Source organism: Triticum urartu, chromosome 2A (assembly GCF_056163025.1).
Source record: "Triticum urartu cultivar PI428250 chromosome 2A, HENAU_Tu73, whole genome shotgun sequence".
Taxonomy (NCBI): domain Eukaryota; kingdom Viridiplantae; phylum Streptophyta; class Magnoliopsida; order Poales; family Poaceae; genus Triticum; species Triticum urartu.
This window is the reverse complement of record NC_141874.1, coordinates 45,839,055-45,866,947: the sequence shown is the minus strand read 5'-3', so window position 1 is coordinate 45,866,947 and position 27,893 is coordinate 45,839,055. Positions and strand designations below refer to the sequence as shown.

Genomic DNA, 27,893 nt, shown 5'->3' with positions numbered 1-27,893 from the left:
GGCGCAGAGAGTGGCGTGGGCGTCGCGGAGCAGCCGCAGCTTCACGAGGAAGCCGGCGATCATGCGGCCGTAGTAGCTGGTGTCGAGGTTGAGGGCATCCGTGCACAGCCAGAGCGGGCGCCATCTTCGCGACACGGCGGCGGTGCGCACGGCTTCCCTGGCAGTGAGGAGGGAGATGATGGATGCGAGCAGATCGTCTGAGAGGTCGGAGAGCACGGAGACATGATCGGTGGCGGCCATCGCGTCGATCGTGCGAGGGTTGGATCAGGCGGCGAGGGTTCGATCGCGGAAAGATTTTTTGACCACAAAATGAAAATTGTTAGGGTTGGATCAAGTCGGTCGTACGAGTTTTTTTTCTTTTTGAGCCGATCGTACGAGGGCCAAATTGGATGCGAATTATGTTTCCGGCAGCAGTACCGACATTTATTATATGTACACAGCCCAAATCACGAGGGTTGCCCAAATACTAACCAAGCCCCTCAAGAAAAAGCAATTAACCAAGGGTTACCTTTGCCGGAGTGCATAAGTGGCGTCCAGCCGCCGCCACGTGTTATGCGTTGCCGGCTCCCTCCGAATTTTGGTTCTTTTATTTTATGTACATGTTTTCGGGTTTTAAATCAGTTTTTTTGGCTTTTTTTGTGTCAACATTTTTTAGGAAGCATAACTATACTTTCTAGAAAGAATGCAAAATTATGCTTCCGTGAAAACTACAGATTTACTTTTTATATAAGTACAGATTTGCTTTTGCGAGAAGCATAACGATGCTTTCTCAAAAGAATAAAGTGCTTCCATGAAAAATACATATTTGCACCTCATGACAGCATAGTTTGCTTTCGCGGGAAGCACAGTTATGCTTCTTGAAAAAGAAAGTGAAAACCCGCAAACGTGCTTTCAGGCTTTGAAGATGTTAATGCAAGAAATCTAACATTTCAAAACATAAAATGTTTTGAATAAACGAATCTAGAAAGAAAACACTACAGCACCCAAGAAGGTAGGGTGGCCTTGTATACAAAGATTACAAGAGAGAATCCTCTCCTCCTCCTAGCCCCCGCATCATCCCCCCCCTCCCCGCGGGCGACTCGGGCGGCAGCGCATGCAGCTACCTCTTCCTCTCCCTATCTCCCTCTATCTGTTTCCTGGCTTATCCGTGCAATATAAAAATATCCCAAAAATAAAAGTCCTCAGAACGACATGCCAATTTAATATAATTTTTTCGGGAATATTTGAGAATTTACTGTGCAAAAATTACCGCGGGAGGAGTTGCCACCTGGCCACGAGGGTGGTGGGCGCGCCCCCCTGCCTCGTGGGCCCACGGTGGCCCTCCTCCACTTATCCCAGCACTCATATTCTTCCTCTGTCTCACACAAACCCGAAAAACCAACTCAAGCACGAGTTCCAACCACTTTTGCTGTGATTTTCGATCTCCTTGTTCAAAGCACCGCTCGCAAAACTGCTTGGGGAGATTGTTCCTTGGTATGTGACTCCTCCATTGGTCCAATTAGTTTTTGTTTCAGTGCTTTATTCTTTGCAAATTTGTGCTGCATAGGTGACCATGTTCTTGAGCTTGCATGTCAAATTTATATGGTTTCAAGTAGCTCTAATGCTTGATATAGGCTCTGGGCACTTGTAGGAGTAGTTGCTATCAATATTAGTGAGTTTGGTTTACTTTTATTTTGAAGTTACTAAAAATTTCAGAATTTTTCAGAAAATAATGAGGAGATTTTTGAGGGTCTCATCGAGCCAAAGCTCGAAGGAAAAGACACCGAAGTCTAAGTATAATTTGCCGCGCACCGCGGAGATTCGGGCGTGTGAATGGCCTTCTGAAGATTTCTTGAGAGCAGCCGATATCTATGAAGATTTTCACGAATTGGTTCACAATGCAGGCCTCACCGCTTTCCTCCACGACCAATGCGATCAGTATCTCTTACTCACAAATACCTTTGTGTAAAATTTTCATTCTCATTCTAGGAACTCACCACCTACGGTGGAGTTTCATTTATATGATGAGCATAAGGAGATGTCACTCTATGATTTTTGTCGGATTTGTTTAGTCCCTTTTGAGGGCAAGACAGAAGAACCACATCATGATGATGTGGTTGGGTTTATTGATACTATCACTGTAGGAGAAACTAGGAAGGTTTCCGATGCACGAATCACTAGCATACATTTTCCTGTTTTACGTTACTTTACATTATTTGCTAGTCGTTGTTTAATTGGACGGGGAAACTGTGGACACCTTAGTATCCCTGATATAATTATTCTGCTCTATGGTTTATACAGTGATAACACTTTTAGTATAGACGGTATTATTGCTAGACGGTTAAGTATGAACCGTACCAAAGGCCCCATCTTTGGAGGCATCTATGCTACACGCCTAGCCGTACATTTTAACATACCTATTAGGCATGCTGAGAAGGAAGAAAATGTGCTGCCCCGTGTTTATCTAGATCATAAAAGTATGATGGCAGATGATTTTATTGTTAAGAATAGGGCAGGAGAGCTTAAATATCAATTGTTCTTTAACAAACATCATTCTGAGACTATTATCCTGCCTGCTTCTTCTTTGTTTGATTTGACTATAGGCACGTACCTTGTTCCGTTGACGGCTATTCACACCTACCGGAACCCTGCACCAGCTGAGGAGCTAGAACCGGAACCACAATTTGATCATTCACGGTAGTCTAACTATCAGTGGGATCCGTAGATGATTGCCAGCTAGTGGCAATCGGAGCCTTCTTCTTCCTCATCACAATACGACCCCAACAACTATTATTATGGATATCAGCCAGGCCAGCCGTGGCAATAGACCAACTTAGGCCAAAAGCCTAAGCTTGGGGGAGTACGTATTTCTCACCGACATTACATTTATGTTCACACACACTCGTTGCTAGACGTCGGTGCTCATACTTTTTCTCTGTAATATCCATGCTAGTTTAGTTTCTTTTTCCTGCTTTCTTCTTGTGTGTTTGTCAAACCTTAAGAAAAACCAAAAAAATAGTAGTAGTTTATATTTTTCTACTGTAGTAGTAATAATTAAAAAGAAAACCTAAAAATATTTCCCGTTCTTCTTTTGCTTATTGGGAGCTTTTCCATGTAAATAGTTTTATTTCTTTTTTTCTTTGGGGGTTAGTAGGAGAAGACCATAATTAAATTGTTGAAGTGGCTCTTATAAGCATTATTGTTGATTTAACCAAGAGCCCATATTGCTTTGTCTCCTCCTGTTTATTGAATGCTCGCAGATTCCAGCTTAGTCCAATGCACGTACACTCTTATTATTATTCACACTATTCGGTCGTGTAAGTGAAAGACAATTATGATGATATATGATGGACTGACTGAGATGAGAAAAGCTGGTATGAACTCGACCTCTTTTGTTTTTGTAAATATGATGAGTCTCTCGTTCTTGATTCAGCTTATTATGAATAAACCTTTTTGCAATGACAATTAGAGATCATAGTTGCTTATGCCATGCTTGATTAGCTATGAGTTATAATGGTTTACCTTGTGTGCCAACATGCTATTGAGATGATTATGATGTGGTATGATGGGGTGGTATTCTCCTTTGAATGATTTAAGTGACTTGACTTGGCACATGTTCACGCATGTAGTTGAAACAGAATCAACATAGCCTTCACGATATTTATATTCATGGTGGATTATATCCTACTCATGCTTGCATCTAATATTTATTAATTTTAATGCATGTACATGGCTGTTGTCGCTCTCTAGTTGGTCGTTTCCCAGTCTTTTGCTAGCCTTCATTTGTACTAAGCGGGAATACTGCTTGTGCATCCAATCCCTTAAACCCCAAAGTTATTCCAGATGAGTCCACTATACCTTTCTATATGCAGTATCTACCTGCTATTCCAAGTAAATTTGTATGTGCCAAACTCTAAACCTTCAAATAAACAATCTGTTTTGTATGCTCGAATAGCTCATGTATCAACCAAGGTTGTCCTTATCTTCCGTGTTAGGCGGGTTATTCTCAAGAGGAGTGGACTCCGCTCCTCACTCACGAGAAAATGGCTGGTCACCGGGATGCCCAGTCCCATGCTTTATGCAAACTAAATCAAAATTAATTGCAAACAAAACTCCCCCTGGGACCTGATGTATGTTGGAGGCACTCGTTGTTTCGAGCAAGCCATGGATTGATGCTTGTTGGTGGAGGGGGAGTATAAACTTTACCATTCTGTTTGGGAACCACCTATAATGTGTTTAGCATGGAAGATATCGCCATCTCTTAGTTGTTACGTTGACAATGAAAGTATACCGCTCAAAATACAATTTATCTCTATTTCAAAACCGAGCTCTGGCACCTCTACAAATCCCTGCTTCCCTCTGCGAAGGGCCTATCCATTTACTTTTATGTTGAGTCATCACCCTCTTATTAAAAAGCACTAGCTGGAGAGCGCAGCTGTCATTTGCATTCATCACTATTAATCTATGTTGGGTGTGACTATGATTAGATCTCTTTTACCATGAACTACAATGTCTAGTCAGTCCTTGATCTTTAAAGGTGCTCTGCATTTATGTTTTGTGTTCTCAGAAAGGGCTAGCGAGATACCATCTTGTTATATCATATTATGATTGTTTTGAGAAAGTGTTGTCATCCGAGATTTATTATTATGGCTCGCTAGTTGATTATGCTATTGGTATGAGTAGTTATGAGACCTGAAAATTATTGCAAATGTGGTTAGTTATGATCTATGCTGAAAACTTGAATGCTGGCTTGACATAGTTACAACAATAAGAGCAAACAGAGTTTGTAAAAGTTTTTCTTTCTTTCTTTCAGTTTGTCAACTGAATTGCTTGAGGACAAGCAAGGGTTTAAGCTTGGGGGAGTTGATACGTCTCCGTCGTATCTACTTTTCCAAACACTTTTGCCCTTGTTTTGGACTCTAACTTGTATGATTTGAATGGAACTAACCCGGACTGGCGTTGTTTTCAGCATAATTGCCATGGTGTTGTTTTATGTGCAGAAAACAAATATTCTCGGAATGACCTGAAACTCCACGGAACATCTTAGAAAAAATAATAAAAAATAATAAAAAATCATCGCCAAAGATGAAGAACAGGGGGCCCACACCCTGTTCACGAGGGTGGGGTACGCCCCCCCCCCCCCCGCCCTAGGGCGCGCCCCTACCTCGTGGGCCCCCTGGATGCCCTCCGACGCCAACTCCAACTCTATATATTTGCTTCCGGAGAGAAAAAGTCAGAGAGAAGAAATCATCACGTTTTACGATACGGAGCTGCCGCCAAGCCCTAAAACCTCTCGGGAGGGTTGATCTGGAGTCCGTTCGGGGCTCCGGAGAGGGGGATTCGTCACCGTCGTCATCATCAACCATCCTCCATCACCAATTTAATGATGCTCACCGCCGTGCGTGAGTAATTCCATCATAGACTTGCTGGACGGTGATGGGTTGGATGAGATTTATCATGTAATCGAGTTAGTTTTGTTAGGGTTTGATCCCTAGTATCCATTATGTTCTGATATTGATGTTGCTACGACTTTGCTATGCTTAATGCTTGTCACTAGGGCCCGACTGCCATGATTTCAGATATGAACCTATTATGTTTTCATGAATATATGTGAGTTCTTGATCCTATCTTGCAAGTCTATAGTCACCTACTATGTGTTATGATCCGGCAACCCCGAAGTGACAATAATCGGGACCACTCTCGGTGATGACCATAGTTTGAGGAGTTCATGTATTCACTATGTGCTAATGCTTTGTTCCGGTTCTCTATTAAAAGGAGGCCTTAATATCCTTTAGTTTCCAATAGAACCCCGCTGCCACGGGAGGGTAGGACAAAAGATGTCATGCAAGTTCTTTTCCATAAGCACGTATGACTATATACGGAATACATGCATACATTACATTGATGAATTGGAGCTAGTTCTGTGTCACCCTATGTTATGACCGTTACATGATGAACCGCATCCGGCATAATTATTCATCACTGATCCGGTGCCTACGAGTTTTCCATATACTGGTTTACACTTATTTACTTTCCCGCTGCTACTGTTACAATCACTACAAAATACCAAAAACATTACTTTTGCTGTCTTTACTTTTGTTGCCGCTATCACCACTATCATATTACTTTGCTACTAAACACTTTGCTGCAGATACTAAGTTTCCAGGTGTGGTTGAATTGACAACTCAGCTGCTAATACTTGAGAATATTCTTTGGCTCCCCTTGTGCCGAATCAATAAATTTGGGTTGAATACTCTACCCTCGAAAGCTGTTGCGATCCTCTATACTTGTGGGTTATCAAGTACGGAAGAAAATATTACGTGGTAGTACTCTATCGCACCTGCTACTAAAGTCAAGGGCAATAAAGGTGGACAATTTAGTGTCCAATGAACCATTATGAACTGATCAGGTAATGCTAGTTCCTTATGCTTCAACTGTCTGAAGCAATGTAAGTTTTCAATTATGAACTTGCCCTATTTATGATCGGGATAATTGGCAAATATACAAGTCCAGAAATGGACCACTCGAGAAGCCGCGAAAAATCTTGTAGATATGCAAGGCAATAAAGGTTTACATGCCCACTAATAAGAAGTCTGATAACCTCGATATCCTCGGTTATTCAGACATTGTTTCTGCGAGGTGTGTGGATATTAAAGTTTCCACATTATGTTACATCCTGACTCTCGCATATGGAGCTATATCGTGGAAGATCTCCATAATGACATTGATGGCATTAGAAATAATGCAATTTACGATGTGGCATGTTAAGAGACTATTGGGCAGGTTGTATGTCAAAGAAGTTCTATTCCTGAAATAAAGGTGGTAGACAACATTTATAAAACCCACCTACTGCATTATGAACACACAGTTTTCTATGCGAGTAACAACAAGTCAAATGGTGTTGCCAAAACCATTGATAATATGTTTCATGTTGTGAAAGATAGAACCCAGGATCAAGCTAATGATGTTAAGCATATAAAAATGAATCGTATGTATTACGGATCCGTTTATCAAAGGCTCACCATCCATATTTATGATTATGTTGCCGGCATGGGTTAGGAAAGCCTTTTGATCCTGGAATTAGGACCATCAAATAAACCAACTCCCAAAAAGTAATATGTTATTCATTTCGAGATAAAATGGTGTACTATAAGTATTGAGGTTCAATGGCACTTCATTGGCCATTGCAACACCTTACTTTGGTATATTAATTTTATTAAGAGTGGGCTTATGATGTTTGTTGACCTTACGATCAAGAGGGAGAATGTTGGAATTTTGATCTCAGGTCATAACTGACCGAGAGAAAAAAGGGGCCCTTTTTACCCCACGAACATGCCATGATCGGAGGCACCAAATCTAGCTGTTGGTTTCGGTCCCTGATCCCTTCAGCGCCATCTATATAATGAGCATGACGTACCCCTTCAAAACACACACACATGTCCGGGTCATACAACTTTCTAACAACCGATCCTAAAAAGAAGGCGCTCAAGGTGATTAGAAGACCGACTACCACCGCCGGCCACCGCAAGGTCAGTGCCGGCGGCCAGTCCTACTGCGGCGCTCCTGCTGCTTGCTTTGAGGTCCTGTTCCTGCACTTCTTCTCCAACCATCTTCATGTTTCGAGGCAAGGTGTAGCCATAGGCTACATGAGGAGTGCATCAAGCAGGAACAAGGCTTCCGTCAGAACCTGTAAGAAATCACGAACCCTTTTCTATTAATCTGTATTAGGTGGTCTAATGCTAGGCTTAAGAACCTCTCACGTTTATCCCTAGAGTTTGTATCCAACACAATGTTCCATGCATGTACATAAGTATTCTGAAGATACAACCAGACAGGTGTTTGAGAATAATAACCCACTCGATGGTGAGTTTATTTCAAATGTTCCACAATGCTCAACATTTCACTACAAAACAAATGCATGCACATGGTGGGCTGAGTCCTCCTGAAATCACCTGCGTGTGATAAAATTATCTGAACGGAAGGGCTCTAGTTAAGCACGTTTCTAACATAGCTCGACGTGAATTTGGCCAGAGGCGCCTGAAGAAAAATGTGGTGAACATCATCAGAATCCCCAAGAAGGGATAAACATCATCGCTTTTTTTTTTTTATAAATGGCGCTTGTGTAACTTAAAGTGTAGCATCAAGCGGATACAGTCACACCGAGCGACACTAGCTAGGATGCATACAACCAATAGAAACAAGTTCAAAAAAAAAGTAAATAAACAATACGATATATTGGCAGCGGTAATCCCTATGAGACGAACATTATGCCTACATTCGCTTCCTATACTTTCGTTTGGTTTCTACTTTGTGTTCCACAGCGGTATCGCCTTTCCTTTTTCTAGATTGTTTCGACGAGTCAGCTGACTCCCGTCCTATTATTTGTTTCCTTTGTTCCAAAGCGTCAGTTCTCCATCTCTGCACCATCCAATTGATATGGCTTAAAAAGTTATGCTTTCCATCATCGATTTGCAAAGCCTCAAGCCCCATACAATTCTCCGCAAAGAATCTCAAAGCTATCCAACTCCTTCAACTCAAACTGCAGCGTCACTTTTTTCAAATGATTCTCCAAGCAATTAAACCGGCAACCAGTCAAACCAGGGAGCTCCGCAACTCGCGAGGAACCATCATCATCCCAGTCGAGCATGAGAGGGACCATCTCCTTGGAGAAGCGCCTCCGGAACAGGTCCATGGACACATCAAAGTCCGATGACGAGGATACCACGTTGCTCTCGCCGTCGTATGAAGTTTGGTAGGGGTCTCTAAGAATCCGAATCCGCAAGTCGCGGAGCACCGGGCAGCAATGGAGCAAGTTGGCAATGGCGGTAGCATGACGAGGGTCTGGGTCTGTGAACCCTTCTAGCTCTAGCCGTTCTAGACAGGGTAGCATGACGAGGTGGTCACGCTGCGCGTCCTCGTTCACGGCGATGCACCAGATTTTGTTCACCTTCAACCGGATGGCCTTGACGTGCCGAAAGTGTCCAAGGAATTGCCAGACTTGGGCAGCGCGTGGCAGGACTAGCTTACTACTATTATCACCGTACGGCCTAACAATCGATTGGAGGGTCAAGTCGAGTCGTGCAAGCTTGGTCGGCTGCGACTTGATCCAGAGCCCCGTAAAGATGAATGTGTTGTACTTGAAGGTGCGCAAGCATGGCGTGTCGAGCTCTGTGCCTTGTAGACAGATGCTACCGGAGGTGTCCACTAGCGTGAGGTCGGTGAGGCTTGCGGAGTGGAGCTTGAAGCGGGTGGCGCCGGAGTTGGACAGGCAGTAGAAGCTGTGGTCTTGGATGTGCAAGCTGCGGAGGCTCGGCGCGGCACGGACCAAGCCCTCGAGATCCTGCATCGACGACGAGCACCTGTAAAGCCGCAGCGCGGAGAGGCAAGGGAAGGAGAATACGGAGCCGTCGCCGTCCCGTGGCTGCGACTCGAGCCTGCAGAAGACGAGGTCCAGCACGCGGAGGGTGTGTCTCGGCAGCACGGCAGGGTCCAGCTTGTATATACAGCGCGTAAGCTTCTCATGCTCCCGCATCATCATCTGGATAAGGACCTCAAACCTGACGCGGAGCACCTCTATATGCTGCAGCGGCGGGGCGCCGAGGAGGGAGGCCATCAGGTCGTAGCTGTCGCCGCTGCTCGTTCCACACATGGAGTTGCCCATGACATCCTCGAAGTAGTCGTTCCCGCATCCCTCGACGGTCAGAGAGAGCTTCTTAATTCCGCCGCACCGGCCGGCTGCGCCGAGAAACTTACAGGCGTCGGAGAAAAGCCGGTAGTTCATCTTAATGCCGGCCAGGCCGCCGCCGGCGTGCTCTTTGCCCGGGTCGCCGTAGGACCTGGAGTCGAGGTTGAGGGAGTCGGTGCCTAACCAGATCGGGCGCCATCGCCGCGAGAGGGCGGAGGTGCGGGCGGCCTCCCTCGCGGGGAGGAACGAGACGATGGAGGCGATTAGGTCATCAGAGAGGTCGGATAGACGATCGGCGCCGTTCATCTATCGTTGTGTCGTTGAAAGCCATAGGGCGTCAAGAAGTGATAAATATAGCAGTAAACCTACCGGCTTTGAGTCGCACCGACTCCGTACGTACCGGGTGATGGATATATCCGACTTCAAGTCATCTTTTTTTTGGGAAAGCAAAGACTGCTTTATTACTCAAACGACATGGGCATTATCGCCGGATACAATCACAGCAAGTTCAGCTGGTACATCATCGTCGTACACAGAAACATCCCCAAGACTGAAGCTTAAGCCTACCTTGGCTAAATAGTGAGCTGCATGATTCACCTCACGGGGACAGTGTATGATCTTGCACATTGAGAACCACAAATTCCTTTGGACCTTGATGTCTTCAATCAGCTGCGCCTCCCTGGAAAAGTCTGGCTTCCTTCGGTTCAGCGCCTGCACTACTAGCAGAGCATCCATCTCAACCTGCATCCTCACCACACCCAGTTCCACAGCCACTCTGAACGCCATCTCCACAGCTCGAATTTCCGCACCAAAGGAGTCAAAGACCCGGGGAATCCGTCCTGCCCTAGCAGCAATGATTTCGCCATGGCTATTCCTTGCTATCGCACCCCATGCTGCCACTTGTTGATCAGAGACAAAAGCCGCATCCACATTGAACTTAATCATGTCACCTCACAGCCTCCCTTGTGTTTGGTGGCTGCTTTTTTGCAAAACACCCCTGATATTCCCTCGTAGTGCATGCGGCTCTATGCACAAAGTCCTGAGTCTCGAGCGGCTTCTCTCCTTCTCTGATCTTGTTCCTCTGTGTCCACCACAGCCACCACATGATGATTATTTGCATCCGCTGCTCCTCTGGAAGCTTCCACAGCTCATCCAGCGTTTTAGTTATGCTATCACAAGTTGCCAGCTTGGCCCGGATGTGCTCCGCCCTCATCTCCTGCCATACCGGCTTGATCTCCCTACACTGAACGAATAAGTGTTTCCCCGATTGTGGACTGGAGGTGCATACAAGGCATCTGTGGTCCTCTATCTTCACTCCCCTTCTCTGTAAGATGTCTCTGGTCGCTAGCGTGTTGTGAGCACACCTCCACAGAAAATGCTTTATTGACCCCGGGCACGGCATCTGCCAAATCCTCTTCCATCTCACATCTCCTTCATCGTTCAGATTACCCTCCCCGGGGGCAAGTGTCGCGCCATCATTTCCTTCGTTTTCCATGATTGCACGGTGTAGCTTGTAGGCTTGTTTTATAGAGAACTCTCCCTTTGTATCAAAGTGCCATGCTTGGAAATCCTCGGCACCCTCCCGTAGCGGCATCTTCAATATTAACTCTGCATCCTCCTCCCAGAAAGTGTACTTTACTAGCTTGTCATCCCACTGTCCAGTAGCTAGCCGGATCAATTAGATCCGAGACCTTGGTCAGGATATTGGCCCCCCTCGGTGTGATGACTCTACGTGTCCACGCTCGTGGTATCCACTGGTCCTTCCAGATGTCAACATTCACGCCATCTCCGATCCTCCATAGCACTCCTCTTCTCACCAGGTTGACGACATGCAAAATGCTACGCCATGCGTATGACATGTTCCCCTCCATCCGTGCTTCCAACACATTTGTCTCAGGATAATATCTAGCCTTTAACAATCGGGCACACAAGCTCTCCGGGTTCTGTAGAAGCCTCCAAGCTTGCCTAGCTAGCATAGCTATATTAAAGGAGTGAATGTCGTGGAACCCCAGTCCTCCTCTTCCCTTCGGCTTGATCAGCTTAGGCCAACTGATCCAGTGCATTTTGTTCTCCATCTCCTGTTGGCTCCACCAGTATCGTGCAATCAGAGTGCTTAACTCATCACAAAAAGTTCTTGTGAGGTAGAAACAGGACATTGCAAAGATTGGTATTGCTTGTGCAACGCCTTTCACAAAAATTTCTTTTCCCAGCCTTGACAAGCATCTCTCGTTCCATCCTTGCATTCCGTTCCATACTGCGTCCTTGAGATATGCGAAAGCCTTCCTCTTAGACCTTCCTATATATACCGGCAGTCCCAGGTACTTTTCATTATAAGCCTCACTCTGAATATTGAGGGCACCTTTCACCATGATCTTCGACTGCATGCTGTTGTTCTTACTAAACATTATGGCTGATTTCTCGTGATTGATACGCTGACCCTTGCACCGTTCGTATACTGCAAGAGTGTGTTGCAGCTCCTGGGCTTGATCCTCCTTGGCTTTCATCAACAGAACGGAGTCATCCGCGAAAAACAGGTGGGTAAGTGATGGCGCCCCCGGACAGATCTGAACCCCGCTGAACAATCCTCGCCTGTGCGAATCCTCTATCAGGGAGGACAAACCTTCAGCGCACAACACAAACAAATAGGGTGATATAGGATCGCCTTGTCTCAGTCCTCCCGATGGCACAAACTGGTGTGAAAGAGCGCCGTTGATCTTAATTTGGTATCGCACTGTAGTGACACACTTTATAACCAGATCAACCCATCTTCTGTCAAAACCCAACTTGTTCATTATTGCCCGGAGGAAGGACCATTCTACCCTGTCATAAGTCTTACTCATATCCACCTTGACAGCTACATATTCGTCCTTTCCCTTCCTCTTATTCATGAGAACATGGGACGCTTCATAAGCCATCAAAATATTGTCAGTGATCAATCTCCCAGGTACAAACGCACTTTGGTTCTCCGAAATGATCTCTGGTAGGATAAGTTTCAGCCTATTTGCCGACACTTTCGAGATAATCTTGTACAACACATTGCACAAGCTAATGGGCCTTAAATCCTTTATGCGTGATGGATTTTTAACTTTGGGGATCAGAACCACATGTGTATCTTGAATCCTTCATGATGCATGAACGAACCTTAATGAGCGCCGCAGGTAGGAAATAACTAAATACTTGTTCATATGTTCTCATCTCTAGCTCCCACAACACCCAGACGGTCAGGTTAAAAAAAATACCTAGCCCGTCGTCACAGCAATAGGTTCAGAAGATGATATCTAACTAGTGAACATTCACCACAAGGCCAACCCTGGCGATCACCTTCTCTGTCGTTGCACGGATCACGGCGCAGGGCCAATGCCACGGAGATTAGCTGCAGTCTCGTTCGCTGTAAAGCGTTTCCTGGCGAACACTCGCTTTTTTTCTCTCCCAAAAAATCATGGAAGATGTGTGGAAATATGTACTAAACTTGTTTCTACATATTTGAAGCTAAATTCTTTTGAATTAAAATTTTCAGTTAAAAAAGAAAATTCATACTTTTCCCATTTTTTGAAAGAACAAAAAAATCCCTGTATTTTACAGGGGAATTTTTCTAGACCTGTCGTATGCATTTTTGTTATAGGCAACATGACAATTTCTATTTCTTTTGTCATGCCCTCTATGTATACCTGGCCATGGGCAGCCCGGCCCGGTCGGCCCGACCCGGCCCGGCCCGACCTTGTCCATGGGCCGGGCTCGGGCCTAGGTTTTGAGCCTGAAGCCCGGGTCGGGCCAGCCCAGGTCCGTCGATTTTGCCATTTAAGGAAGAGGCCCGGCCCATGGCCCGAGGCCTGACGGGCTTTTGGTGTGATGGGCCGGGCTCGGGCCTGATTTTTAGGCCCGACGGCCAGGCCGGGCCGGGCTCGGGCCTGTGTTTTTTGCGCCTGGCTTTGGTTGGCCCAGCCCGAAGCCCGGCCCGGTCCGAGGAATAGCCAGGTATACCTCTATGGCAAGCTTTATTAGAAATTAAATCACGTATTCATGGCAATTTGGGAATTGTTATTTTACTTCCTCACATAGCATTTTCATTAATAAGAGCATGTCCTTTTAATAATTAAATAAATAATAACATGGCACTGTTATTATTAATAAGATGAAATTTTTAGTACTAAGACCATGTCATTTTAATAATTAATAACATGTCATTTTTATTATCAAGGGGATGGAAGTTTTATGATTGAGAGCATGGCATTTTTATTGTTAATTACATGACATATTCTATTATTTAAGAGGATGACAATTTTATTTTATTTCGCTGACATGGCATTCTTTAAAGAATTTTTGCACAGTGGACCAAATAAAGGAAAAAATTACAACGTGTCATCTTGTTTTTGGTCCTTGGCAAATGTAAAGGAAAAAAATGTTCTCCAAAACATGGCTTTTTTCACACTGAAACATCTCCACGGTAGAATTCATAAATTTAATTTTTTAGAACACATGACAGATTTTTCTTTAATCATACCATTTTCGTAAAACTATAAATTATCAGGGCATTTTTATACACCAGTATTGCATGTTTTTCATACTTTCATATCATGTCAATTATTCATTTTATGTTTTCTCAGTTTTTATAAGAAATCTATGTATATTTTTGGTCATGGCATTAAAAAAACAGCATACTGGGCCTCTGGGCCAATAGGGGTTCGCCCTGGCCCTCCTGAGAGCGAATGGCCTGAAACGTTTGCTGCAGAGTGCCTTCATGAGCGAACAAATCGTTCGTTGAAGGGCAACTTCTAGCTGACGTGTCCCATATTAGGGTCAATAGGTTTTGTTCGATGGAGTGGACCCCTTTTTTGTTAGACAATGCCGCTCATTATTGATCATGAAACATCATTAGAAAGATTTTCCAGATGCAATCTGAAGTTACCTTGCGCTGGATAAAATCACCAAATAAACACACAATTATGCTATCAACCACTACATTCGACCAACGATTAACATGACTAATATGCAAGATGAGAAGTTGTCTACCCAAACTTTGATATCGATGATTACCGTCCGAATGGTCGAGGTATCTTTTATCTGAGAATGAACGTCCAAAATGACAGAAAGATGATCCTTAGCAAAGATGGCATTATGGAAACCCTCTCAACCTTCTTGATAAGTGAGAAGGTTTTCATCCTGCAAAAAAATAATGAGGAGGTTTCAAAAGATGGTCTTCTGTAAACCTTCTTGAAGATGGCCTTACCACATAGCAGACGAGATTGTTTGGATACGCTAGTTGTTGGGCGCCAGAACCTTGCCTATGAGATCCCCCTCTGGATCCTCCCATCTCTTCTACATCGTTTAGAAAAATGGTTTTTGCCTCAGCCACAATGAGATTCTGTGACGCCGTGAGATCCTCGACGCCTGACCGCCAAGCTTCCACATATGAATTCCCCCTAGGAGCCATCCCCCAGTTCACTTGACCCATCCTTCGCCATCAGAGAATTGTCCACACCACCGTCTCTCATGTCCACCATTGCTTTAGCAGCTGTGTTCTAACTCTGAAACCAACCAAGGATGGGCAACCATGCAAGGATTTCCTCATAATCATCCCGAGTTGCCAAGAAGGAAGCCTAGTCGGAGGAGTGGAAGGGCAGAGAGGAGAGGATCAGAACGACGGACTAGAGGGGGAGATTGATCGAGATCACACTCTCAAAGATGGTTTTTCCGCTTGCGATTGTCGGCCGCTAAAGCGCCGCTAAACCAGAGAGAACATCTAGACAGGGCTCTTAGGATCAGCTAATTATTTTCCTTTTTCTCTCTTCCCCTACAAACTTAGTAAGAAGAAGAGGAAAAATACCAATTGATGATATGAAAAACATTTCTACATACTTCTACCGTATTGTGAGCCTAGATTCTTAATAACTAAAATATTTGGTACAACGTTTAAGCAATATTTATTTTAGCAAATAAAGTTATAAGTAAGAGTATACGGAGAGGAGGATCCTAAGGTTTGAAAATTGCATAGTTCTGGAGTTTATTCAGTTCAGTTTCTTTGTAAATTAATGTTATTTACTATAGTGGGACCTCATGCCTCCCATGCCCCCCCCCCCCCCCCCCCCCCAATGCATGTCTTCTTGTGGCTTTTGGCTCACTACAAGTTTATTTTACAAAGACTCATCAGAAGCTACTCAGCAGGGATAATTTTGGTAAGTGACAGAAGTTAGCTGACAGTCTGACACTAGTTGTTTGCTTTGCAGTGAACTTGAAAGTGTTACCCATCTGTTTTACTAATGTAATGTGATACGTTTAATTTGCTATGACATTTCTCGCATGGTATTATAAAGAGGTTGGATGTAGCTACGAACATATGTCAAGTCTATGGACGAGTGATTCCAACAAATCCATGATTAATATGTTAACTAGTGCAATGATGTGTGAACACTTTGAAGCTACGTAATGATTTGCATTTTGTGCGATGTTATTGGTTTGAGTTACATGTGGTCAGCCAACGCTCCTGAAGCCCTGACGCGCCCTCTGGCAGAGTGGCACTATTGACACTGACTCCTCGATGCAAGCCCCTGATAAACCATTAGCCGATTTTCACAAGATGGAGGTGCTTCGAATGATGTATGCAATATTGTTTCCTCTATGTTTTGTCGTAGTTTTCCTGCGGGTTTACTTTCTTTGCGCAAACGGCTAGGGTTAAACTGTTTTCAAAACTGCTGGCCTGGGGATACCACTGTACTCCTGACCATCCAACCTTGCGAGTGAGGCTAAACTGTTATGATGATTCTTTTTTTTTTCATTTTTAATGAAACAGAATGCATGCATTTGTCTGGAGATCCTGGAGGGAGAAAGAATTGTGGTCAAGAGAGAGAGAGAGAGGTGTGAATGGACGGTGCAAGCACATTTAGTAATGACGTGGAGTGATGGACCACCTTTCGTTACAGCCAGAGTTGAACATGCTCGATCTTGCGAACAAGAAACTGCAAAAGCTTGAAAGGTGTAACATTTGTTCATTGTTTTTGAGATATCTCACCATCCATACCGAATGGTAAAAGAAAGAAGTGAAACAACTGGGAGGAAACTTCAAAGCTCACAAAGACCAGACCGCATCTACTATGAGGTCGCACAGTTGTTCTTTTGAGCAGCTACCTCATAGTAGCAGCAACTGTGCAATGCCTCTAGAGCCTCGCTGTGGCCATTGTGGATCTCTATGCACTTCTTGTCAAACGTACCTTCCAAAATGCCCGAGCTTTCAGCATACTTGCCCTTGGGGACTGCGTAAGTCATGTTTTCTCAGGCACCTCAAACAAACAACCGGCGGTCATCCATTGTGTTTTGAATAGGCAAAGAATCATCTTTCCTTCTCCTAAAAGCGATTGGTTTTTGACCCTGATGTTTTTTCTGTAGGTCACAGGAGCAATGATCTTCAGCGCAGCGTGTGGATCAGCAGGCATCACCTTCTCCTTGACAATGATCTCAGATCTTGCCCCAGAAATCACTGATCTCCTCCGCGTCTGGATCAGCGGCGGGATGCAACGAGATGGGGACGACTGTTTAGGGATTTTGACTCTTAGTCCCCTCCCAAGCCAAAACAAACTCAGTATTCTACACAGCCCACGTTCCTGAAGGCCGGGTGCAACCCGTTCCTGAAGGAGGCCTGGCGCCCTTCACGAATGTGCTGAACCGTCACGAAAAAATCAGAATGGGGTAGTGCAATATCTAGATCTTATAGGTCCTGATATTACTCACATAGCGTGGTTGTGACCTATGATTGCCAAATTATCTGTCGTTTCAGGCCCTTGAGTTGTCGAGTTTTTTCTATGTTAGTGTCAATAGATGGCTTCAGTTTTGATTGAAAACCATTTTACATGGCACTTGCATTGCTTTTACTATAGTGCGAAACTCATCTTGGACAACCATCAAGACATCAATGGGCTAAAAGCCTAAACTGAGAAGAAATTGGGCTATCAACAAATGGGATGTAAGTTGTGCAACAAGCAGAGCAGATGGTTCACTTCCCTAAGAGTACATATAAGTAGCCTTTAAGTTTCAAGAACATATAAGTAGCCTTTAAGTTTTCACTGGAGAAAGGGCAGGTTTCGATATTTCAGTCAGAATTTCAAGCCCTAGAAACCCACTGCCACAAACAGAAAAAAAGTTTGGTCTATTCACTCTCGCTTATGTGTGAAGGGATAAGAGGCCAGTGAAGACAAATAAAATTAAAGATGACACAAGATTCAGATTCACATTCAATGTTCTACTCATCTTATATAAGCCAGGTTTGGTTTCAAAGAAGTTCTTGACTTTGCATTCGCAGTCAAGCTCATATAGAAATTGTTATTATTCAAAGAATCTGATATAATTCAGGTCTGATGTTGCAAATCTTGCACACAACAGTATCCCAATAATTCCTCATATGTTCCTATCACATCTTCTATCCTGTAGCTTCCTTCCAAATACAGGAGAACTAACAACAGCATCAGCAAGAACAAGAAAACCAAGGAGCAGAGCATGACATGTCATTCAAGGTAAACCTTGCAGCAGTAGTAGTCGCGGGTTGTTGTGGAGCAGACCGACAAACGGCCACACACACTATAGAGGACTGTTACAAGGTTTCCCCATAATCATCCCGGAGGAAGTTTTTGCCGAGCGAGCGAACTCGCATAGTTTGTTCACTTGCGGTAAAGAATGTCACAATGGCCATGCCGACACAGTAAGGTCAGCATGGGTGTGCCATCAGATGATAGCAAGTCGCCATCGTAGCTTCCCTGCTTCAGCGGTATACGAGCTGTGCTCGAGGAAAGGTAGCTCCGAGTCAAACGGAGAGGGCCCTTCTCCATGTCGAACTCATGGAAGAAATCGAGGCGCTTCACTAACACACCTTGATCCGTCAAGCTCTTGTCCACGACTTCGACACGCAAAGGTATGCCGAGTGCATATGTCAAAGCCCTCATTTGTGTAGCGGTAGCTTCAGCATCCAGGGATCGCACCGCCTTCCAACAGAACTGTTATCACAACGATATATGTGGAATAATTTAAAATGTAATCTGTCAGCGGTAAAATGTAGTACTGGTTATCTTTATTACTGTAAATCAGGGAAAATTGACTAGTGGCAAACTTTATTTCTGAGCTAAAATGTTTATCCAGAGAGAAAGGTAATTAGTATGCCAAGTCTCAAAGACAAAGAGGGCAAGATAATCCATTTGTAGTATATCGAGAATGATATCTGAGGATAGTACGAGGAAGCAGAAATTCCACCTGGAGGACATTCAAATTTTTAGGGATAGATTGCTTGTAGAACTCGTCTGTACGGATTTCAGTCTCAGTAATCAACCTAAGGAGAGATATAACTGGCAAAAACAACATGTTATATACAGAACAAATAGACAAACAACACATCCTAAACAAGGATTGCTATCCTTACTCCTGCCTGAAAAGGACTCCTGCAGGCTTCTCTGGTACAGCCATTCAGAAGTACAGCTACAAAAGACAAGAACTTGTTTGTAAACAAAAATATAACTAACACGAAATGAAGGTATCTTAAACATATCGTCAAGACCTTTCTATGAATATCAAGTTAAAACATACACATACCCTGCTGCAATGACGTTGAGAACCTCATTGAGCTCCTGAAACAAAGTGCAGACACTAGGTTATGTATGTAATTTAAGCTATATCATGAAGAGAATGTCAAAGTGCTACAGGAGTCCATCCCTCTTCCAGAAGTAGTGGCGAAACAATATCATATAAACCCAGCCAAAGATCATGCTGATTGATACGTAATGCTCAATTATGTTCATAGTGAATTTGGTGTTCGCAGCAAACACTTATAGCTGTTAGATAGTGGCGTAGTGCCCACAATTAAGCGAAAATTTGAAATCGAAACTACAATCATCAAGAGCAACATAAAACATGGCAAACTGAAAATTTTATACAACTGTGAAAGAATGAAACATTCTAGTGCCCTACCCATGTAGTGGTCCTGTACTCTGCATCATCTTATCCATTTGTTATTTTCTTTAAGGCATTGTTCAGTCTGTTTCAAGGCATTGTTCAGTCTGTTAATTTTTAGGAGATGGTTGAAGGTTAACAGTCTGACGAGGAAGCATGAGTTCAGTTATTTTTCAGAACAATTCAGGCAACAAAAGAGATGCATACTATTGTTAGCAAGTATATATATCCCACATAATTATTTTGTACATAAATGGATAAGGAGATAAGGGGAAAAATGTTTATGCTTTTGTAAGCTAGTACAGTACTTACAGAAACAACACTTGAGAAGTATTCTTCGGGATCTATTGAGAAGTATGCTTTGTTCCACTCAAGACAAGAGAATCTATCTTTAGACATATCCAAGCATTCCATAAGACGAGTAACCTCAGCTTGTTTATCTTGCATCTGTCGAAGGATCTCCTGTAGACAAGCCTATTTGTGTTACATTTCCATGCAGATCAAGAAAGGAATACCATCATCATGAGTAAGTAAACTGAAACAGTTACCATGTAGGAGAAGATAAAAGCTCTGTAAAAACAGCTGCCATCTTGGAGAGTTCTTCTGAAGAGCACATAATGCTTACTGAGAATCTATATAAGAAAATGATTTTCAGATATGCACAACAAACTAAATCATGACAATGCTTAGCATGAAATTAGCTGAAGGCAGACAAACCTTCATCTTTTCCTGGATGATGGAATTATCTGGAGATTCACGAACCAATTCCGAGAGTTGTTCCTGCAATAACAAGAATAAGAATCACAAAAGGTAGCATTAAGGTATGATGGATGATATGCAATATTCATCTAACTTGAGCATGGATTTGAATAGTAATGCTGATGAAGCAAAATTGTTTTTATGGTTTTCACACATGGAACAAAACTGAGGACTTCATGGTAAGAGAACTTCTGTTTCAAAGAAGAAGAAATTATAAGGTGCAAAATATTGATTACAATTCACAGTGATAATCATTTAACATCTGCCGACATCATAGTACTTTCCACTGTTTAATTGCTCAATACAACATCGAAGAAATTATATACTGAAAGAATAAACAAACACATAACGACAGGGGCACTCAACAAGCTTACTGTGGAAATGATTGAGAATGCAACTCCCAAATATCACGTGATAGTCAATTGGCAAAAAACTGAATATCTTGTGATAGTCTAGGGTAATAGGACGTTTGGGAGGTCCGGTACACTCAGGTGGTCTGAAACTGAACCGAGCACGAAAAAGAGAATCTACTGCTTTACAGAGTTCATTCACTTCATGGTTGAAGAGCTTACATCATCTAAGATTGCGATTGCTCAATACAACATCTAAGATTATATAATACATAAAACAGTAAGCAAACAAAGAACGACTGGGGCACTGAACAAGTTTACTCCATTATATAGTAAGACATTCGGGCCGTCAGGTACACTCAGGTGGTCTGAAATTGAACCGAGCACGAAAAAGATAATTTACTGCATTATAGAGTGCATTCACTTCATGGTTGAAGAGCTTAAAAAACTCCGAGGTACAGCATTCTCACCTGAGGTCCTAATGCTGTCGGACGAGCATGTGGACACCCGAAACCACCAGTGAGGGCACGGTCGGTTCTCCCATCTGAGCAGTAGAGAGAATAAGTTACAATGAAATGATATCATCTGGTATGTTTCCTCAGATCACTCATGAAGTGTGTAGAGAGGAAGTTACCAGGAAGTGACCCCTGGAGCTCCCCTTCCGAATCCTGATCATCCTCTTCTTCCTCCCCTGAATCTTCATCATCTCCTAGCTCCCCTTCTTCCAGCTCCACCTAGAAAATAGCAGAGTATTCCTTGTATAAGAGGAATTTCGAGCACAAATGTAGTGAACAGGGAATACCAGAACATCCTTGTTAGGTTACCAAGTTCAGCTGATTGTACCAAGAACAACTATCAGAAGTTCAGAACACAATTTTGGGTCAAATTAGAAAATCCCACCCGTCTCCCCACGAACTGCAAGAACTTGCAGAAGGGTCCGCGATAATCAAACCAATCCATTGGAGGAACCTATGACCGCGGCCGATGCTACAACCAAGAACTCATCCCCCCATGAACTGGCCGCCGCGCCCGATGCCCCGATCCGACAGCCAGCCAAGAACTAATATCCCCCACAAACACAAACTGGGGGCAAGAAACAGGCCAAGAACGACAAAAAGAACACCCAGACGCACCAAATTTCACCGACCGGAAGATGATTCTTGCGAAAATATCTCCGAGCAATCGCCATCGAAGATGCTACAGGACGCTGAGAACTCACCGGATCCTTGTCGGCGGGAGGCGGCGGGGGCGCTGAAGTGGGAAGCGCCGTCTGGTCGCGAGAGTGCGACTGCGCGGGCGGTGGGGGCAAGCGTGGGGCCTTCGTCGGTCTAGCATCGCCATCGCCGCCGCCGCCGCCGCCGCGGTCTCCGCTGCTTCCCGCGCTGGATGGCTGGGCCAGGTCATCGTATTCTCTCTTCGGGCCCATTTCTTTCCCCTCCGAGATTTTCTCGCTTTTCCCCTCGTCTCGTATGGAAATTTTGTATCGCTCCTCTCAGGGACCCAACTGCTGCGCCATATTTAGGGCATCTCCAGCCGCGCCCCCAGTAAGGCCTCCCCAGGCGATTTTTTCGCGCCGGCGCCAAAAAAACAGCCCATCGCGTCCCCAGGAGCCCGATTTCCACCGGCCTGGGCCGAAAACAGTGCCAGCGGACCCAGGCCGAACCTGGCGCGCTGGGGAGCGCCCGGGGGCGCCGGGGCGAACTGTTTTGGCGCGAAACAGCCGCGGGCCCGCCGCGTCAGCGACACGGCGCCTCGTCTTCCCCCAACGGCCTCGGTTCCCGCGGGGAATCAATGCTAAGGCTGCCGCCAGTCAGCCTTGCCATTGATTCCTCAGGGGCGGCGCGTCACGGGACGGCGCGCCGACGCCTCCCCTCCCTCGCACGCGTACACACGGGTGCGGCGCGGCTATATAGCCGGTGGCCTGCACTCGCCTGTGCCCACACCAGCCCCGCCCCTCGCCGCCACCCAGCTCCTCCCTCTCCCTACCTCTCCCGAGCGCCGCCGCCCAGCCCCTACCTCTATCTCTCTACCTCTCCCGAGCCCGTCGCCATGGCGGAACGCTACCCCGGAGACGAAGCGGCGGCCAACGGCTTCGGCCGCCGTTCGCTCCGCGAACAGGAGTCCTGGCTCCTGTTCCAGGTGAACATCCCGGCGCCGCCGAACATGCGTGTCGGGCCGACGGGGTAGAGGCTCAGCGCCGGGGGAGTGCCCATTCCCCCGTTGCCCGACGCCGTGGCGAAGCCACAGTACTTCGCCGAGGAAGTCGAGGTCGTGCATGCCTCCCTCACCGACGCCCAACTCTCCCTTCCCCAGTACACCGCCGACAACCACGCGGCTTGGGCGGCGTATTTCGAGCGCCGCCAGCAGCAGCGCTTGGCGTCCATCAACGGCGCGCCGGTGGTTGGCGGCCGGCAGAACAGTGAGGGGCGCCATCTGTGGTGGGGCGTTCCCGGCCGCACACTCGAGGGCGTGCTGACGTACCTCGAGGGCGGCAACGACCCGCCGTTGGCATACCCGGCGAGGTCGGCCGCCCCGGCGCAACACCGACGCGCCGGGCCATGGGCGCCAAGGAGGTTCGGGTCCTCCTCCTCTTCTTCCTCCTCCCGGTCTTCATTGCACTCCTCCGGCACTCCGGCCCTGCTCGGCGTCAAGGCCGAGCCCGCGGCGGAGACGCCGCTCGGCCGGCGCACTCGCAGCGCCGGCATCGTCATCAACGAGGGCGGCCGGCGCGCCTGCTCGTCGGCTCCTCCTCCGTGCTTCGTCGAGCCAAAGAGGGAGCCGGGGCTCGCGCCGGTGAAGACGGAGCCGGGGCTCGCGCCGGTGAAGAAGGAGCCGGCCGCGCCGGTGACGACGGAGCTCGACGACGACGACGTGGCCCTGGAATGTGCGCGCAGGGACTCCATAGCGATGGAGAAGGAGCGCCTGAAGAAGGCGAAGGAGCGCCAGCGCGTCGCCCTGCTTCGCTTCGCCGAGCGTCGACGCGGCCGCGGCGAAGGCGGAGTCGTCGTCATCTGCGACAGCGACGACGACGACGACGATGCGCCGCCACCAGTCCGCCATGGCGACGCCGGGCAGGGGTCCAGCAGGGGCGCCCGCATCAAGGAGGAGAAGGCCGACAACGACGATGGTGGCAACGGCGGCGACTTCAGCCAGCTTTTCCTTTAGATTAGTTTATGTATATGAGCTATGTAATGAAAATTCGCAAACTTCGCCGAAATGTGCCGAAATTTATCGTGTTTGGCCCAAATTTATCGTGTTTGGCCGAATTTTATCGTGCTTAAGCCGAACTTCGCCGAACTTCTTCTATTTTAAAACGTGCCTGGGGCGGCCCTGGGGCCGGCGGCTGGGGACCAACTCGCCCCAGGCCTAATTTTTGCGTCGGCTCACCCCCAGGCGGTGATTTTAGGCGCCCTCTGAAGGGCCAACGGCTGGAGATGCCTTTATACCCGGGCGTATAATGCATCCCAAAGGGTTCCGTTGCAAGTCATACAAAGGCTGAAACATTATTTACTTTGAAAACCAGAACGTTTGCTTGCAGATATGCAACATAGAGAATCGCCTACTGCAGCTTTTGCATTAATTAATGTACAGAGGCGCATGGACATGTTCATGACTTTTTTCCATGAGATCTTTTCTGACCTAAAGAGAAAATCAGAGTGCAAACCCGCAAAACGGTAAGATTGCCATGTTACAAAATCACCACAAACATAACATGTGTTATGTTTTGGATCGAGACCAACCAATGGCATTGCACAAACTCAAACAATGGCCACGTAAAAGAAATCACCGCCGCCGCCACCGTGCACATGGCCACACCATCACCACCACCACCGTGCACATGGCCACCACCACCATCCTCTCGCCCATCACCACCGCCGCCGCCGCCACCACCACCACCACCATTCCAAAGAAAGACTTCCGTTTGGGTCGAGATCTTCACACGAGTGAGCTCTCGATACTTTCTTGCGGTCTCATCCATTGTGGTTGGATTCATGAACATGATTGTCGGGGATGTGTAGCGACATATGCCAAGGGGTGTTTAATCATGGAGAGGGACAAGAGTACGTCGCCGGGCTCTAGAAGCGGGAGTGAGCGAGACCGCATGCGACTGCGAATCTTACCCAGGTTCGGGGCTCTTCGTTGAGATAACAGCACTAGTAGAAAACAAGCCTTTGGTCCAGGCAGGGCAAGCCCATTAATGCTAGTTCATACACGGACCGTGACCAATGGAGGCATAGGTCCCGATTCATGAGGCCAAGGCGCGGGCCGGGCCTCGGGGGCCATTGGTCCCGGTTCGTCTGAGACCATTGGTCCCGGTTCCACAAACAAACCGGGACCAATGGACCTTGCTCCTGGCCCACCACCATTAGTCCCGGTTCGTGTCTGGAACCGGGACCAAAGGTGTTTTTTCCAAACAAAACTATAATATACTACAATAGTAAAAAGAATCAACTAAAAAGCTTTAATAAAACTCTAATAGGAAAAGGAATCAACTAAAAAGAATCAATAAAAAAATTTATGCAACTTAAATTAGATAAAATTTATGCAACTAAAATGAAAACCTTTGTAATAGATGAGTTTTCGTCCGAAGCCCTGATACTTCGAAAGAGATTGTCCGTTTTGTACACGAAGTGCATCCAGTTTTCGCCGTAACCCTCTCAACTTTTTAGCACATGCTACGTTGCTCCTCTCTAGGGACCCAACTGCTGAAAATATACTTATACCCGTATCATGCATCCGACCCAAAGGCAGGGTGCCATTGCAAACAGGCTGAAACATTCTTTACTTCAAAAACTATAAAAAAAAATTTGCGGGTGAAAAAAAACTATAAACATTTTGCTTGAACGTATGCAACATACTTAGAAAATTACCTACTGCAGCTTTTGTATTAACTAATGTACAAAGGAGCATGGTTTTCCCATGATTTTCATAATTTACTGAGCAGTGACCGTATGGGTGGCCGGAGATGATGAATGATGCGCCGGACGTGGATGGGGACACTAGTAGAAAACAGGGCTTTGGTCCAGGCCGGGTCAGCCCATTAGTCCCGGTTCAGTCCAGAACCGGGACCAATGTGGGCATTGGTCCCGATTCGTGAGCCCAGGTGGCCGGCCGGGCCACGTGGGCCATTGGTCCCGGTTCATCTGGACCTTTTGGTCCCGGTTGGTGGGATGAACCGGGACCAATGGGCCTCGCTCCTGGCCCACCACCATTGGTCCCGGTTCGTGGCTTAAACCGGGACCAAAGGCTCTCCTTTAGTCCCGGCTCATGTCACCAACCGGGACCAATGAGGTGCCTATATATACCCCTCGCTCGCGAGCAGAGCACCCCAGTGCTCTGTTTTTCTCTGGCCGAGGGGAAGAGGGCTTGGTGGTGCTCTAGCTCACCTCCTATGCACACAAGGTGTTCGATGGAATGCCCGAGCCACACTACTTAAGCTTTCTCCTCTCCAAGGTCGACCTCCAAACTCCATTTTCCATAATATTTGTCTAGGTTTAGCGGTCCATCACGCCCCGTCCCCGTCTTCACCGCCGTCGATCACCCGCGCCGAGCTCATCGCCGGCACCACCGTGGTGAGCCTCTTGTTCTTATCTTCTTTCTGAAAGGAAAAATATTCTTACTTGTATGTTTTCATAGACACTTGTATTATTTTCTTACTTTTATTATTGCATCTTATATAGTGCGATGGTTTTGGTATCCGCCCCCGTCGGGCCTCGTCCTGTCTATGATTCGGATGTGGTATATATATTATCTTTATAACTATTGGTTCATTTATTGTTTATGAAAATTATGCCGACCAACGTGACATAGATTTTATTTATGTAGGATGTATGTGAATCGGAAATGCCAACCGACCCTATTGTCGAGAGGTTAAATTTAGTTGAAGAAGAAAACAATCTGTTGAAGGAAAAAATAAAAAAATTGAGGACGAGAAGATGATATTGGAGTTGCATGTTGCGGATGTCGTCGATGATCACAAGATCAAGATGGATGCAATGCGCTTGAAGATTAGAAAGATTAGAAAATATGCCATTCATACCGAGGCTTGGTATCATTATGTCGTTGGATCAATTGTTACCTTGGTTGCGATTATGACCGCATTTGTTTTCGCATTGAAATGTTTTACATAGTTTCAATGTATGGTCTAATTAATTAGATGCTCTGGAGAGCTATATGTTGTTAGATGAGAACTATGTATGCACTTTGGTTTTAATGTGATGATGAACTTCTATTAATTTGGACACTTAATTATATATAATGCACGCAGATGAACCGGCAATGGATGTACGGTGGCAGACACACCCGCGAGTACATTAAGGGCGTGCATGAGTTTCTCGATGCGGCTGAGGCAAACAAGCAGAATGGTTTTATGTGTTGTCCATGCACTGAATGTGGGAATACGAGGTCTTACTCTAACTGGAAAATCCTTCACTCCCACCTGCTTTACAAGGGTTTCATGCCACACTATAATGTTTGGACGAGGCACGGAGAAATAGGGGTTATGATGGAAGACGGCAAGAAGAAGAGTACGATGACAACTATGTGCCCCCTGAATACGGTGATGCTGCAACGGGGGGAGCTGGTGAAGATCAAGAGGAACCAGACGATGTGCCCAATGATGCTGCAACGGGTGAAGCTGATGAAGATCAAGAAGAACCAGACGATATGCCCGATGATGATGATCTCCGCCGGGTCATTGTCGATGCAAGGACGCAATGCGGAAGTCAAAAGGAGAAGCTGAAGTTCGATCGCATGTTAGAGGATCACAAAAAAAGGGTTATACCCCAATTGCGAAGATGGCAACACAAAGCTCGGTACCGTACTGGAATTGCTGCAGTGGAAGGCAGAGAATGCTATGGCTGACAAAGGATTTGAGAAGCTACTGAAAATATTGAAGAAGAAGCTTCCAAAGGATAACGAATTGCCCGACAGTACATACGCAACAAAGAAGGTCATATGCCCTCTAGGATTGGAGGTGGAGAAGATACATGCATGCCCTAATGACTGCATCCTCTACCGCGGTGCATACAAGGATCTGAACGCATGCCCGGTATGCGGTGCATTGCGGTATAAGATCAGACGAGATGACCCTGGTGATGTTGACGGCGAGCCCCCCAGGAAGAGGGTTCCTGCGAAGGTGATGTGGTATGCTCCTATAATGCCACGGTTGAAACGTCTGTTCAGAAACGAAGAGC

The 27,893-nt window shown here is 46.0% G+C and overlaps 2 protein-coding genes across 2 annotated transcripts; both read right to left on the bottom strand.

Annotated features, from left to right (window-relative positions):
• Positions 1–10,610: 10,610 nt before the first annotated feature.
• Positions 10,611–11,159, bottom strand: LOC147983517 (uncharacterized). Its single transcript, XM_087540759.1, has one exon. It carries the CDS (start codon positions 11,157–11,159, stop codon positions 10,611–10,613), a length of 549 nt encoding a protein of 182 aa, XP_087396885.1.
• A 6,714-nt stretch (positions 11,160–17,873) lies between these two features.
• LOC125535411 (OVARIAN TUMOR DOMAIN-containing deubiquitinating enzyme 1) lies at positions 17,874–22,157 on the bottom strand. The gene is made up of 10 exons (XM_048698466.2): positions 21,917–22,157; positions 21,332–21,431; positions 21,168–21,241; positions 20,306–20,368; positions 20,137–20,220; positions 19,901–20,050; positions 19,232–19,266; positions 19,062–19,117; positions 18,896–18,987; positions 17,874–18,642 (listed from the first exon to the last, which is right to left on the bottom strand). The coding sequence occupies exons 1-10, from the start codon at positions 22,121–22,123 to the stop codon at positions 18,310–18,312; spliced, it is 1,194 nt and encodes a 397-aa protein (XP_048554423.2). The 5' UTR covers positions 22,124–22,157; the 3' UTR covers positions 17,874–18,309.
• Positions 22,158–27,893: the final 5,736 nt, after the last annotated feature.